At 53.5% G+C, this 15,414-nt stretch overlaps 1 protein-coding gene and 1 long non-coding RNA gene across 9 annotated transcripts in view; one reads left to right on the forward strand and one right to left on the reverse strand.

The window, feature by feature from the left end:
- PTPRF (protein tyrosine phosphatase receptor type F) overlaps positions 1–15,414 on the forward strand; it is a 332,284-nt gene that overhangs the window by 315,118 nt on the left and 1,752 nt on the right. For 7 of the 8 annotated variants that reach the window (XM_032446277.1, XM_032446280.1, XM_032446281.1 and 4 more), the window contains 3 exons: positions 2,545–2,668; positions 3,877–4,052; positions 7,827–8,108. In XM_032446277.1, coding sequence (XP_032302168.1) covers positions 2,545–2,668; positions 3,877–4,052; positions 7,827–8,093 — 567 coding nt within the window. In that variant the 3' untranslated portion in view covers positions 8,094–8,108. Of the gene's footprint in view, positions 1–2,544; positions 2,669–3,876; positions 4,053–7,826; positions 8,109–8,287; positions 8,443–9,673; positions 9,960–11,428; positions 11,608–13,808; positions 13,936–14,108; positions 14,235–14,723; positions 14,879–15,204; positions 15,341–15,414 lie in introns of those variants that run through there. The other variant, XM_032446282.1, reaches the window with a different exon arrangement.
- Positions 5,887–7,888, reverse strand: LOC107317433. Its single transcript, XR_001556883.1, has 2 exons — positions 7,804–7,888; positions 5,887–7,325 (listed from the first exon to the last, which is right to left on the reverse strand). It is a non-coding gene; the product is annotated as an uncharacterized LOC107317433 (long non-coding RNA).

The following is a 15,414-nucleotide window of genomic DNA, read 5'->3' on the forward strand; positions in this document are numbered from 1 at the left end:
ACCCCCTGCCCAGAGAGCAGTGCTGGAGTGCTCAGGTGAGCCCTGGGATGCTGCTGCAGGGCTCTGAGGGCAGCAGGGGAGCCACACACGGTGAGTTTAATGGGCTACTCGGGAAGTGGCCTGGCAGGCACACAGTGCTCACGTTCCGGTAATGGAAATAATAAGGCTGAAGCGCTGCCAGCCATTGATTTGGGAGCGCATTATGTCCTCATTTGAGGCGTAGCGTGGATTGACAGCGGTCAATGCCTGTGCTAATGTGGTTGATTTCACTGGAGGCCACGAAGCACTAACAGCCTACCCCAGCCGTGCCCCTGAGCAGCAGCATGGGCTGCAGAGCAGCACAGGGCCACGGCCAGTGGTAGCCAACAGTAGCCAAGCTGTCCCTGCCCCATGGCACTGCCCACATCTGCAGCTGAGGGGCTCCGCACATGGAGGGGCTCTGGAGCTGCACTGAGGAAGAAGGGCAGCTCACCCACAGTGCAAGGCAGCTGAGAGACAAACTGGCACCCAGGGACATATTTGAGGCATTTGTAAAGTGCTCTCGAGTCTATCGAGGAAAGAGCCTTTACCCATTCCCATTTCAATGGCCTGGCTCCGTCTTTAAGTTGATGGCAGGAACAGCAGGGATCCCTGAGCTGCTTCAGAGAGATTGCTCCTTGCACTTCCATGCTGGGAAGGAGGAGTTTTACTAATTGGGCTTTTTCTTAATTTGCACTTTCTGTCTTACAACATCTCCCCTGTCACTTTAAAGCAAAGCAAAACTAAAAGTCTTGGTGCTTTTAAGTTTGCTCCTGGCTCATTTCCTTCCAGTTTCTCAGCCCTTCTGCTTTCTAGGAAGGTTGAGCTGAAAGCATTACTCTGATCAAGTTTGGGATGAAGCAGTGATTCCTGCAGGTCCAAGAAAGGAGCTGGGCAGCCTCCCAGTGCCAGGCTAGTGTGGAACAAGGGGAAACAAGGCAGTGCTGCTGTGAGTTGGGACTGCAGAGCATCACCCTGTGATGGGACAGGGCTTGTCAACACCACTCTGTGTCATGGGCTTTAGCCCTACTCCAAGCAGCCCATCATCCTCCTGTTTATTTACTCATTTGTTCACTTTAAAGGGTGGAACAGGTGTACATTAATTCATCACCAGAGTTTAAATTAAATCATTTTACTTCTAAATGAGTCACTAATTTGCAGGAGTATTTAATTAGACCCTCTTTGCACTCAGGTGCTGTATTACTTCTGACTCTCACCTGTTTGCCCTCTGAAGAGGCTGACGATGATTAGACCATTTCAGCACATCCTCATTGCACATCAAAGCAATTAACCCTAATGGCAACACCTTGGTGCTGCTCCCCAGCAAGGGGCTCTGGGCTCCCCCAGGAACAAACCCTTCCCACCACCCTGCAGGACACACACTTGTTGGGCAAAGCACGCAGCTCCCACCACTCAGGCAGCCCTGCAGCCTTTTGGCACTGAGTTGGAGACTGAGCGAGAGCAACTGCAAAGCAAAGTGCTGCAGAGCTGTGGCTCTTGTGCTGGGGTAGAGGGCCTTGCAGGGCCATGGCATTGGGCTCACAGCTGCGTGCCAGCTCACTACCACCATCCCCGCCGCAGTGCTGCCGAGCGCTGCTGCTGCTGCTGCTGCTGCCTGCTTATTACGCTAATAATAGAAAATTACAGGCTTGCAGTTTGGAAATGTCTATTTACATCCTACATTTCCCAAACTACCTATTAGCGTCGCTGTGATGTCACATCCTCCCGTGTGTTTCCGTTGGCGCTGGGCTCTCCTCCTGCTGCTGCAGGGCAGGACAGTGGGCTGGGGGCAGTTGAACACAGGCTGGCTCTGTGCTGGATGTGCAGAAATGCTGCTGGGGCTGTCAGGCCATGAAGGAGCCAGGACAGGTGCTGAAGTGTGGGCACACCAGAAGTGTTGGGGTGCGTGCTTTCCAGGTGGCACATGGGACGTAAGGATTTGTAACTGCATCTCTCCTCCGGGTTTATTGCTCCTTGTCAGTCTGTTAACTCAAATGGGAGATGTTTACATTGCATAAGTAGCTGGAGCAGTGAATAGTAACCTATCAATTTTCATGACTGTTCCCTGGCATAAGCTCACAGGCTCTGTTGCAGGGCACTAATAAACAGAGCTCCTGGGGCACGAGATACCAAGGGGTCACTGTATTTCAGCAAACTGCAGTTCAAGATCTAATAAAACCAATGGGTCAAGAACTGCACAGTCAGATCTCTGCGGAGCCCAGGCATGAGACCAGATTGCTGCTGATGGGTCGATCTGGAGGAAAGGATGAGCACACCACAAAGGTAGTGATGGAGGCGCATCCACAGCCATCGAGGGCTGCTTTGCATGCAATCCCTGGAGATGAATCCCACTGGGGACCATGCTTTGGTGTGATTATCTGGCTTGGACACCCCAGGAAGCTGTGTCTGTGCTGGGGGAGATGTGCAGAGAAATGCAGTTGCCCTGGGTAAGCGCTGTGTGCTGCAGCATCCCATCCCACTGTGTGTAACCACTGCTGTCTCTCTCCCTCCCTCTTCTCTCCACAGTCCATCGATCCCGGGCAGCAGTTCACCTGGGAGAACTCCAACCTGGAAGTGAACAAACCGAAAAACCGCTATGCAAACGTGATTGCCTATGATCACTCCCGAGTCATCCTGACCTCCATCGATGGTAAGAGTGACTCCCGGCATGTGGCTGAGCCTGCAATAGCAGGGGGCCATCTCTTGTTCTGGCTTTGCATACAGGTGGCCCCTGCATCCTTTTTCTTGGGATGGAAGTGGCTTTTCTAATGCTAATGCACCACTGATCCCCTGGGGGAGCAGGGGGGGGATCCAATTGGTCCTACACAGCAGGACCTGTGAGCAGCAGTGATATGGAGGCTTGTTGCAGGAATCACAGGCAAACCCCTCAGTTAGGCAGCTGTGGGATGGACACATGGGGGAATTCTCATTGCCAGTACTATACCATTGCTGTTGGTGGTGGCTGCCTTCCTCGGAGCCACGTTGGAGAGCCCTGCCAGGTCCCAGCCCTTTGAGGGGCTGCACTTTGGCTGCTGCCACTTGCCCATAGCCTTTGTTGTGCTGGAGGCTGTCAGGACCTGCAGGAAAAGGCTGCCCTAGACAAAGGGGCAAAAGGGAGCCCTCCAGCTTTGTTTCCTACCTCTAATGAAATGCAGATGTACTCTCCTTTTGGGACAAGAAGATTCCTGCTGCTTTCCCTCCCCACAGCCCATGCTGAGCAGATTTGGGAAATGCAGCTCCAGGCCCCTGCTTTGCCGCATTCATTTTAGCAACTGGGCATTTGCATTTTAAAAGCCTGTACAAGAAAGTCCTTTTCTCGAGGTGATGGAGGCAGGGCGAGGGCTGGAGCAACCTCCACCAGTGGGCAGCAGTGGGGGCCTGGCCTTGAGGAGGAGTCGGGTGGTGGAGGAAGGTGTCTGGTTCTGGAGTGCTGGAGAGGCAGGAGGACATCCCTTGCCCAACATCCCCCGCTAGTGGCCTCAATGCTAAAAGGTGCTTCAGGACCAAAGCAAATAGCTGGTGAATATAAGACAATTATTTCAATCAGTTGCTTGGGGCCAAACGAGCTCCTTAATATTCCTGCTTGTGAACTTCCCTTTGTGTGCTGCTGGCAGCTGTCTCTCTGCTTTGGTACTGCCTGATTGTTGCATTAATGTGGTAGTTGCAAAGGGTTCTTCTTTGTTCAGGCACCCTTCATGCCCTTTGCAGGGAGAGATTCTGGCATCACCCTGTAACAGAGCCTTGTTCAGAGCCCAGTGACTGTGCCAGCCTCTTTCCCTGCCCACGGGACCCAACAGAGTGATAGGCACAGGGTCACACACTGTCCCTGGAGTAACACTCTGCCTTCTTCCTCTTCAGGGGTCCCAGGCAGCGATTACATCAACGCCAATTACATTGATGGCTATCGGAAGCAGAACGCCTACATTGCAACCCAGGGACCTCTGCCAGAAACATTTGGTGACTTCTGGAGAATGGTGTGGGAGCAGAGAACAGCAACGATCGTCATGATGACCAGGCTGGAGGAGAAGTCCAGGGTACAGTGTGTGCTTCCTCTATATTCTGGTGTGGGCAGGAGAGAAGGATGCAGCATTGTGCAGCCCAGGAAGCACAGATCCCCCAGCACTACCATCCATAAGTGCCCTGTGAGCATCTAGTGGTGGGGCAGGGTGGTGGCAGAGCTTCCTGTCACTGTTCTGCTCAGTAGCCTCTGCATTGCCTGCATGTCTGCATGCACACCCACCCCTTCCCTGCCCACCTCACAAAGAGGAAAGCTGTGCCATGGGGAGTGCTGACAGTCCCAGGAGCTGGGGGTGGCGGTGGGCAGGCGGTGTTGGCAGCATCCCGCAGCCTGGCAGGTTCCTGGCGATGCAGGGGAGCGGCTGACGGGGTCTCATTGCAACGAGAAGGCTAATTTGTGCCTTGTCCAATGACAACATGTGTAAATGCTGGGCTCGTGCTGCCAAGATTAGATATTCTGATGTAATAAATGCAAAGCTGCCTGCAGACCGTGGGGAGAGCGCGAGGCAGAGGGGAAGGAGCGGAGCAGAGCCTTCACTGCAAATGGAGCTCACGACAGCAATCCTTGTTCAGCCCTGAGGCAGGAGTTGATAAGCTGTGACCTGAGGGCTCTCGGACCCCGATACACCCTTTGGGCACAGCCTGCCTGAGCAAGAGGTGGCTCCGCTTGTTCCAAATTGTAAAAATTCTAGTGGTGAGCGTTTGTGCTTGAGGAATATTTTAGCGTTGCCATACCAACGGCAGGAGAAGGGGCTGTGCGCTCAAGCTGTGAAGCATTGGCTATTTTTAGCCCAATAAGATCCTTCTTGAGAAGCAGAAGCTGTCAAGTTTGGGTTCACTAGAAACTTTTGCCCGCGTGCTCTCCTCCATTTCAAAGCTTCAGCGCCGAATTGCTCACAGGGGTGTCCCAGCCCACGCTGGCTGTGAGGAAGCAGCTGGAGCAACAGATCACCATGGCAAAACAGATCTGCTTTTCCTGCCTGTACAAAAATAGGCTTTGTTCACAGGCTTCCCCGGCTCAGCAGATGCCCTGCAGCCTGCAGGGGAAAGCAGCGCTCCTTGGACAGGAGCTGCCTCCAAGAGGTCCAGCCTGGCTGTGTGCTGCCCCAGCGGGGAGGGGAACACACTCAGCGCTGAGCTCAGTGGGGTCTGAAGGTGCAGATGGCCGCCCCCCGCAGCACAGGTCATACAGGGACTTGTTTTGTGTTGTAGCGTTTGTGTGGCATATGTTTGAAGTGTGAGGAAAACCCTTGTAGGTTGCCAAGCAAATCTGTGCCCGGAGTCCTGACTCACTCAGCTTCTGGGCTGCTTGGTTGGGGGAAGGCACTCGCATGGTGAGTGTTTCTCTGAGATAACAGGTTCCCTGTGACCCCACAGGCACTTCTCTTTGCCTGTCACGTCTGTGCTACTGAGCTGTGCATTATCTCCCCATAAGCACACTCCCATTGTGTCATCCTATAATTACCTCCCGCGGTGCTGGTGACTGGGGGTGCTGGTTTCTGTCCCAGTCACGGTGCGTGCAGCAGGGCAGGCTCTGGTGGCAGGACGAGATCCCATTGTGGGCAGGGGGTGACCAGAGCCCTGATGGAGGCTGCAGGCTGCCTGCATGGCTGGGTGTGCTGCTGGGGGCTCTGCTCCAGGTATGGCCACCTTATGACCTTACACAAAAGTGACCTTCCTTGCAAGTCCCAGGCACAGGGCTGTGTCTTCAGCCGTGGGGCCACGTGGCCAAGTGCTCTCAGTGCTGCTGCCTGCAGATAAGCTGCCCAGCACCAGCACCAGCTTTGCAGCCCTGTGGGGGTGACGCTGCTTTAAAGGGCTCCCAAGCTGCAGGGGAGAAAAAAAAAAATCTTTAAAGAGCATCAGCTTTTATGGTCTGCAATTTCAGCTGGCTTGATGGTCCAAATCATCCTCCCTTTTTCATGTTTTCACAAAGCGAGAGACACATAAAGGATAGAAATGGCTGAATTGTGCAATTTAGCTACCTTCAAAGCTTTACAATCAGTTTCAGAATCATTCAGTGGCAGTTCAGAAACACACATTGTAGATTAGCTCTCCCGGAGCTGTGAGCGCGGTGTGTCCCAGCCGGGGCGTGTTGCACTAGAGCAGCATTAAAGCAGGGTTTCTCCCACCCTGGGCTATCCCCAGAAGAGCAGCAGAGCAGAGGGAGGGGAGATCTCCTGTCCCAGCACCAGGCTCATACTTGAGGTGCAGCCCCTCTTGGTGCTTTGTCTCCAGACAGGTGGATCCAGGGCAGGAGGCCATGGGCAGCGGTGCCAGCTGGAGCTCTGGAGCCAGACCAGGAGCTGAGAGGTGCCCGGCTGTTGTTGGGCACGGGGCATCAAAAGGGAGGGCCGGGAACCACTCGGTAAAGCTGCCATAAGTGGCTGTTCAGGATATTGCTGTGTTCCTTAAGTTAATGAGAAGCAAGCGCTGCCAGAAGAAAACATCTCTTATCTGCTTTAGTGCCACAGCGCATCGGCTTCAGCATAAAATTTACAGAGCTTGAAAATGGGGCATAAACATTATGGGTAAATTTGGCAGAAAATGTGACTGACTCTTATCTGGTCATGAATAAATAATTTTCAATTACCAGCCCAGGCGCTGCTATTATCCCTCACAGGGAACTCCTCTGAAGTTTGTTCTGTGCTTAAGCACACGTGGCGTAGAGCATGTGGGTGGAAGGAGGGCACCGCTGTCCTCATGGCACGGGTCAGACATGGGGATATGCTGTGCCAGTCACCTGCAGCGCCCCCTGCACTCTGCATTGAGGGACAGCTTGGCACAGAGCTCATAGGATGCTGCATTGTTCCCAGGCTGGGAGAAGGACTCTCAGGTGGCTGATGGGCACCCATGGGGCAGCCTTGGGACAGGAGCTTCTGCCAGGGCAGGGCACCCTGAGAGCCGCCCCAGAAGCCGGGGTAGATGGGGTAGATGCAGCCCTCAGAGCCTGGGCTGCACTGCTCACAGAGCCAGAGCACAGAACCCCACCCTGCTTAAAGCACCTTCAATTAAAAAGCAGAAGTTCATTGATTTCTAATTAAGCCCGTTGTTTCCCTTCCCACACATTCCCCTGTAAACACACTCAGCTAATAATGAAGTTTACTGCTCCTTGACAAGCACAGATGATCTTCCATTCACTCCTCTCTTTTAGGGCAGGCAGCCATCCTCAGTGTGGTGCTTGCAGGTGGGTGCTGCGCTCTGTGGGTGGGAGCTCAGGGCACCAAATTACATTAGGGAGCTCAGGGATGGAGACTGCAGAGCTGGAGGAGTACTTTGCAAATGCTGAGCTGTGAAAAGCAGAGGGGGAGGAGGGCATCAGCAGGTGAACAGGGAGAGAGTCACGGGGAGATGAAGGAGCAGGAGGGCACATCCCTGGGGATGTGTTAGGGCTCTGTGCCAAGCAGGCGTGCAGTAGGAGCTGGGAGCAGCAGCTCTTCCTGCCGCTGCAGCTGCCATCTCCCCAGGCAGGGGATGCTGCCTGCACAGCCTCAGAGGCTCCTGTCTTCCCAAAGGGGAGGCAAAAGGAGAAATGACAATAGGCACAAGTCACTGCTGCACAGTGCCTTCATTGCCAGTACCCTGCGCTGCTTCCCACCAGAGGAAAGTCCTCTCTTTGCGCATGAATCTGGTGAAAAGGAGCCAAGGGTGTGCTGCCTTGCTGCCGGCGACTCCAGGAGGAAATTTGGAGTGTTTGGGACCAGCCAGACAGTACCTCTCTTTTACCTTCATCCCTCCCTGTTCCTTACCCACTGTCCAGACACTAACCTTTTGTCCTCTCCTCCTCACAGGTGAAGTGTGACCAGTACTGGCCGAGCCGCGGTACGGAAACCTATGGGATGATCCAGGTCACACTGCTGGACACTGTTGAGCTGGCGACCTACACAGTCCGAACCTTTGCCCTGTACAAGGTATGGCACTGGCAGGGGCTGTGGGGTGCAGCACAACCCCAAACACAGCCGCAGGCAGAGGCAGGTGCCCAAACCTCATTGGTGTTTGGGAAACCCCTGGGGGCAGCACCAGCAGCAGTGTGTCACAGCAGTACAAAGCCTGTTTGAAGCTCTGGGGACCCATTCACTCTCCAGGGAGGTATCTGGTTCCCGGCCCTTGCCCAGCTAGTTTTGTTCCAGTGCTGCAGCCCCTCTGTGCCTGCTTCCTACTGAGCTGTGGCTGTGGCTGTGCAGGCACATCAGTGTGTTCCCCTGCTAGGATGAGACTGTCCTCACACAACACTTCTCTTTGTCCTCAACAGAATGGCTCCAGTGAGAAGCGGGAGGTGCGCCAGTTCCAGTTCACAGCATGGCCTGATCATGGTGTCCCAGAGTACCCCACCCCATTCCTTGCTTTCCTGAGACGTGTCAAGACCTGTAACCCACCAGATGCTGGGCCCATGGTTGTCCATTGCAGGTAGGACAGTGCATTCACAAAGCTACTCCAGGGCATCTGCCCACTGGATCTGTCCACCTAACAGTGGTATCTCCTGCTCCTGTAGGAAGGTTTCTCAGCAGTGTGAGCTGCGCTGTGTGCTTGTGAGGGGAACAGCTCAGCAATTAGAAGCAGCCGTGCAGTGGTGAAGTTTGTATTGCTTCTGCTACTTCAGGCTAAACCGTGCTGCTGTATGGTCTCAAAACACACCTTTCCTGCAAAAATGCAAGCACAGTTTAAAAATGAAATGTTCTGAGCCCAGCATAAGTAGGTGGTACCGTTCAGAAGCACATCGCTGACAGACGTGCATGCAGTGACCTGTGCCAACATTCACACACAGTATTTACAGTCAAGCTCTCTAGCAGGGTAGAAAGGGAGCTCCTTAAGGGAAAATATTAGTCTGCTAAGGCTCGGCATCCCATCCAAGCAAGATTTATCTCTACCAGCCAAGTGGGGACTATTACTGAACAAACCACTCCATCATTGCTGTTCCAGTGTACGCCTTATCAGCAGTGCTTAATGCTCTCCTTTCATGCTCTGTTTCAGATGGGAGTGGGGTATAATTAACACACAAACAAGCTGTATTAAAGCCCTGTTAAGGATCTGACTTGCACCATAAATGAGGAAATGTCTGGCTCCATACCTCTGCCCACGTTTACGCATCACAACAGCATGTCTTGTTTTTGGGGTGTTCTCTGGGTGAGCAGTTTGGGGGTTGCTGCTCCCCTTACAACAGGTGCAGAGAGGTGCCCAGTTTTTGAGCAAAGAGCTCAGCATAGAAATGCATAAACTCACAGTTCTGCTTCCCCCTCCAGGTCTGACTGCCCTTGTTTTATGGGTTAGGAAACAGTCACCCAGGTTAGGAAACAAGCAGGCTTGGTGTTTATGGGCTTCCCTGGTGCTGGAGCCTAGCTTGGATTTCAGGTTTTCCAACTCCACACACACATATGTTGTTGCTCTCCTGGCTGTTAAGCACATCTCTCCTTCCATCATCCCACCAGCAGTGTCCTTTCTGCTCCTTCTGGCCAAGGGGCATAACAGAAGGGCTGAGCAGCTTCTCACACCTTCCCATGCCGCATTCACTCCTCCTGTCACCTCTTAATGGGGCTCAGCTCATTAGCCTGCGCTGTAGAGCCAGGAGCTGTGCTAAGTGAGAGCAGAGCTTGCCCAGCATCCGTAGGACTCAGCATCATCTCATGCTTTGTTCCCGCAGCGCTGGCGTGGGCCGAACTGGTTGCTTCATTGTCATTGATGCCATGCTGGAGAGGATGAAGCATGAAAAGACGGTGGACATCTACGGGCACGTGACGTGCATGCGCTCGCAGCGCAACTACATGGTGCAGACAGAGGACCAATACATCTTTATCCATGATGCACTGCTGGAAGCAGTGACATGTGGAAATACCGAAGTGCCTGCACGCAACCTCTTCGCTCACATCCAGAAACTGACCCAGGTGCCTCCAGGAGAGAGCGTCACTGCGATGGAGCTGGAATTCAAGGTCAGTGACAGCCCCGTTGTCCCTTCCCCAGGACCATGTCCCTGTGCACACAGCCTCACCAAAACACTCATCCAGGGGCTGGGAGAGCAGAGACGTGGCTCATTGCAGGCACTTATTCTTTTGTGTGTTTCTAAACCAGGTACACAGTGATTTAAAGTATATTTGAATTGTAAAGCTTGTGTCGGCCATGGTCCCCCCTGGATTGGCAGCTTCTGGGGAGAATATAAAAGGCAGATGGATGCACAGTTCTCAGCAGCGTGTTCTGCTCTGGGTTCACTGTGCGGCAGGAGCTGCATCTGAAATCAGATGCAGATCGTGTTAGTGATAATTGATGTTACTGTGAACAACTTGTCTGGAAACGGCTCCAATTTAAATATGTGAGACGTTTATAGCCTCATTTCTTCAATGCTGAGCTCTGTTATTTTTTAACCACCTAGACGCCAAGCCTCAGTGTTTAGAATTGGTGAAGCAGAGTTTTAAGGCGGACTCTTTTTAAGAAGCCATGCCCACGTTTTGCTATCTGTATTTGAAACTGCCTGCTGCAAATATTTATTGCAGCGTTGGAGAAGGAAATGAGCCTTGGTAAGCGCCCGTGTTCTCAGGTGACGTGCATTAGTCCAGTGAACTCATGCAGGAGAATATGGTTCATGCAGGGAGGTAGCAGACCATACAGGCTTTGAAATGAACTGCAGCAATACAGCTTCACCCTGTTTGTCATTACCAAATGACAAAGGAGCAGGAGAGGCAAAACATTGACTTCCTGTGTAAATTAGGAAAAGCTGATCAGCTCTGTTCTGGGGTCTGCATCGCATCCCAAAGAGGGCCTTTTCCTCTTGCAGTGAGCAAAGGGCAGCTGCTTCCGCACACAAAGAGAAGGGTGGCTCTGGGGATGCTGGGGGAGTCTTGGAAAGAGGAAGGGGGAAAAAAAAGGCTTCTGATTGAATGTCTCTGCCAGCATATCTAAATAACACGTTTACCATGACTCCAATTTACAGGGCTCAAAGAGAACCATAAATTGTCTCGCAGTAACCCAGAATAGATCTTCTTTGCCTGAATATATCACAGTTCTCACATTTTTCTTGGGTTCTTCTGGGGTGAGAAGTAAATAATGGGATGCTGCTGGAAGACAGAAAGGCTTCCTTCCTTCCTTCCCCGATTGCACCAAGTGCGTGTCCCTGGTTCAGCAAGGTGCATGGCTTCGTATCGTGGTCCTTTGTGGGTCAGAGAGCTGGGGTGAGTCTCAGCTCCACTGTGTGCAGCTTCAGGTATTCACCTGTGGTTTCCCCTCGGTGCTCACTGGAAGGGAACCACTACTGCTGGAAGGATCTGCTCGCCAAGGGATGGCCTCAGTGAGAGGAGGGACCATGGGTACATGCCTGGGGCCTCTGTCTGCCCTGCTGCCAGGGTCTCAGTTTTAGCCCAGTCTGCTCTGTGCCCAGCAGCGTCTGACTTCTCTCCTCCTCTTTCAGCTGCTGGCCAACTCTAAAGCACATACCTCACGTTTCATCAGTGCCAACCTCCCATGCAACAAATTCAAGAACCGCCTCGTGAACATCATGCCCTACGAGCTGACGAGAGTCTGCCTGCAGCCCATCCGGGGTGTCGAGGGCTCTGACTACATCAATGCCAGCTTCATCGATGGGTACAGGTAAGAGCCACATAGGACACCTGGGCTGATCTGCCTTCTCCTCTTTGCCAAGGATTGATCCTGGCTACCTGGAAGCAAGCTGGGGGACCATTTTGCTGCATTTTATCTCTGTCCGTCCTCACAGAAGCTTCATGCACATAGTTACAGTGTGTGAAGACTGCTAGTGAGTGAGAGTTGCCAGGCTTGTTTGTATTGCTAGAGACAGATGTCCACATGGCTCAGGCATGAGCTTCTGCAGGCAGCTGCGGTAGTTATAGGACCTTCTGGTAGACATCTCTTGGCATGTATTTTATTTCTGCAGCACGTAATGCAAATCTGCAGCCCTTTGCTAGCTACAGCAAACAGCATGTGCTTGAACTGTGTGGCTAATCCATGCAGGAGCCCAGGGCTCATTCAGCCATGTCTTGACTCTGGGGAGTCTGGATCCTCAGGCAGGGCTGATGCTGGACACTGGGGAGCTTATCACCGGGTTCTGCTCCCCAGGATCCCTTTTAGAAAGCACAAATTGAGATCTAGCAGGGCAATGATACTTACAGCTGGCATCGCTTTCTCCAATGCAAAGTGCCAGCAGAATGCACAAAGACAGCCAAGTGGTCATGACTCCTTCCCAGCAAGTCCTCAGATGGTAATCCAGGCCAGATCCCAACGACACACTTAGAGGACTCCCTCCTGCTATCTCTGCAGCACTGCAGCAGGCTCATCCAGCACAGCAGTGGGTAACGCAGTGATGGATGTGGCTTTGCCCAAACGCTGCTGGTGGGCTGGTGATCTCCCAGGAGCAGCAGGCAGTGCCAAGGGGACAGATGTCAGGTGCCTGGCAGCTGCTATGCCACAGCTGATCAAGAGCAATGCTGACTTTGCCACTCGGCAGTGCCATGCAGAGGGATGCCAGCACAGCAGGTGTCACCATTTCATGTGCTACCTACCCCATCCCTAAAGAACATTGTTAGCTCTTCCTGTCCTTTCATTTGAACAGAGCGATCTTCCTTAGTGTTAACTAAAGAGATCGGTTGGCCCAAGGTGCTGCAGACATCCCTGATGCTACATCTTTATTAGCTCTTTTGTTTCAACATGCACTCCTACTCCCTGCTTTTTATGATGTCATATAAATCCACCCCGAGGCAGCCCCTGTCTTCACCATGCACATTACAGCTATCCTGTTGCTCATTAACTTGGAGCGCTGGCAGGGAGCTGAGGCATGTGGTGGGCAGATGCTGCCCCTCATCCCACAGGCTCCGGCACCCTACAGTGGTGCAACTAGCCCAGGGACCTGCCTCTGAGCAGCCACATGGGCAGCACAGCATGCCAGGCTGGGCACTCACAAACCAAAGAGCCAGCATGTCAGAGTTGGCCCTTCTCAGGGTCACCAGAGCCTTTAAGCTGCCCTGGCTGTGCACCACTCACTGTTCTCCCCACTCCGAGGCAATGATATGACATCCTTGGGGGCTACAGTGGCTGTGCCATCTGCTGGCACTGGGCACAGCTGGCAGCCCATGTATGGCTGTGGTAGAGAGATGGTCAGGAGGCTCACAGGGAAAGCAGCTGTTTGGGGCTGGCACTACCAGGAATTGCCCAAATCTCATTGTGGTAGGGATGTTGCCTGATCCTTAAGACTAGGTGGAAAGCAGTCAGTGCTTCTTTGTTCCATCAGCACAAAGCTGTGTGGCTAAAGCTGCAGTGTGTGTGATCCTAATAGCTGCAGAAGTGCACCAGGAGGGTTTGGGAGAGCAGGACAGAGCGTGGTCAGCTTTCACTGGAGATGGGGCAGGTAACACAGGACACACTAAACTGCTATCACACAGGGCACTTTGCAGGATGCTCTCTTGGAACAGCAGACAACTTTGGAAGCCTCTAAAAAGGTTGCAAAATGGTATTGGTTTCCACACTGCCCTAATTACTAGCTGGTGTGTGCGATCAAGGTGACCTGATTCATTTCCTCTGTCCCTTCTCGTGTAATGGGAAGGGAGTTGGGTGTTGCAGTCAATCACTTGGGAGGGACCAGCAGCTCTTCTGGATCCTGTACCTGGAGGTACCTATTGCACCCAGCAGACACAGGCTGGGCAGGTTTATCCTTCCCATGGTACCTATGGTCAGCCCTGGAGACCCATCTGATCTCCTGCAGCTGTGTTGTCAGCCCTGCAGCACAGGGTTCTGCCTCCAGCTCTCCCAGGGCTGCTCTGAGCACTGTCTGTTTGTCGCAGGCAGCAGAAGGCCTACATCGCCACGCAGGGACCACTGGCCGAGACCACAGAGGATTTCTGGCGAATGCTCTGGGAGCACAACTCCACCATCGTGGTGATGCTGACAAAGCTGCGTGAGATGGGCCGGGTATGAATCCTGCGTGGGGGAGAAAGGGGCTGTATGGGTGTCACTTCAGTCTGTCCCCAGCACCAGCTGCTCCAGGCCACCCTCCATGGCCCTGTGCTCCCACAGCCCAGGGAGCAGGAGGGAGGTGCAGCGGTGTGTCAGTGCTAACATCTCACTGTGCTCCTCACCCGCAGGAGAAGTGCCATCAGTACTGGCCTGCAGAGCGTTCTGCCCGATACCAGTACTTTGTGGTAGATCCCATGGCAGAATACAACATGCCTCAGTACATCCTACGGGAATTCAAAGTCACAGATGCCAGGGTGAGTGTCCCTTCTGGCTTCCTATCTCCTATGCTTCTGCCAGCCCTGGGCAGTGAGGGGAGCATGCATCAGCTCCAGGAGGGACCGGAAAGCAAGGAGCTGCCAAACACTGCAGCACGAGGTGCCACTGCCCACACCTGCCACTGCTCTCACTGCAAGTTCCTTCCTTGCCAGCTGTGTTGGCTCCTGTGAGCAACTCGCCGATCTCTATCAGCACCAGACCCTGCCTTGCCTGTGCTGCACATATAGGCCAGGGTTTAACATTGGATCCCCTAGAGCTGGATGCAAAATGGGTGCAGAATGTTGAACCACAAGGGCCTGAAAACTTGGGGAGGGGTGCGAGGTGTGTCTGGGCTCACTGTGGTCTGTGCACTCACCTAGCCAGGGCCAGGGGTCAGGGAGCAGGTCACCAGAAAAAAGGGGAGCAAAGCAAGCACCTCTCATTGTCCCCTCACCTACAGTTTCCATGTAACAACCCTGTCCCCGCAGGACGGCCAGTCACGGACCATCCGCCAGTTCCAGTTCACAGACTGGCCTGAGCAGGGAGTGCCAAAGACAGGAGAGGGCTTCATCGACTTCATTGGGCAGGTGCACAAGACCAAGGAACAGTTTGGGCAGGATGGGCCCATCACGGTGCACTGCAGGTGAGTGGGAACAAATGAGGAGATGATATCCTGGTATGTCACTGACAGCATTTCTGCCAGATGAGATGAAGGCAGCACCCTGCTCCTTCTGATGTAAAGTTCCTTAGAAGAATCCTTTGGCAGGGCATGGTGCTTGATCCACAAAGACTGAATCTGTGGTCCCCAATAGGCTGGGAGGGCACTTCTGGCTGGCAGTGTCCCCTTAGCCTCTCTTGGCTCCACTTGGCTGGGCATATGGCATTGCTCCAAGGAACAGGGCTGGGAGGGAGGCAGCTCTCACTGAGGCTGGCGGGTCTCTGACTGCACCTCCTGCTCCCTCTGCACAGCGCTGGGGTCGGGCGCACGGGCGTGTTCATCACACTGAGCATCGTGCTGGAGAGGATGCGCTACGAGGGGGTTGTAGATATCTTCCAGACTGTCAAAATGTTAAGGACACAGCGGCCAGCCATGGTACAGACAGAGGTGAGTGCCCTGCTGCCCAGAGCGGTGGGAGATCTGTGGGTGCCGGCATCTCAGGATGACATTCCTGCATCCCC

Source organism: Coturnix japonica, chromosome 8 (assembly GCF_001577835.2).
Source record: "Coturnix japonica isolate 7356 chromosome 8, Coturnix japonica 2.1, whole genome shotgun sequence".
Lineage (NCBI taxonomy): Eukaryota > Metazoa > Chordata > Aves > Galliformes > Phasianidae > Coturnix > Coturnix japonica.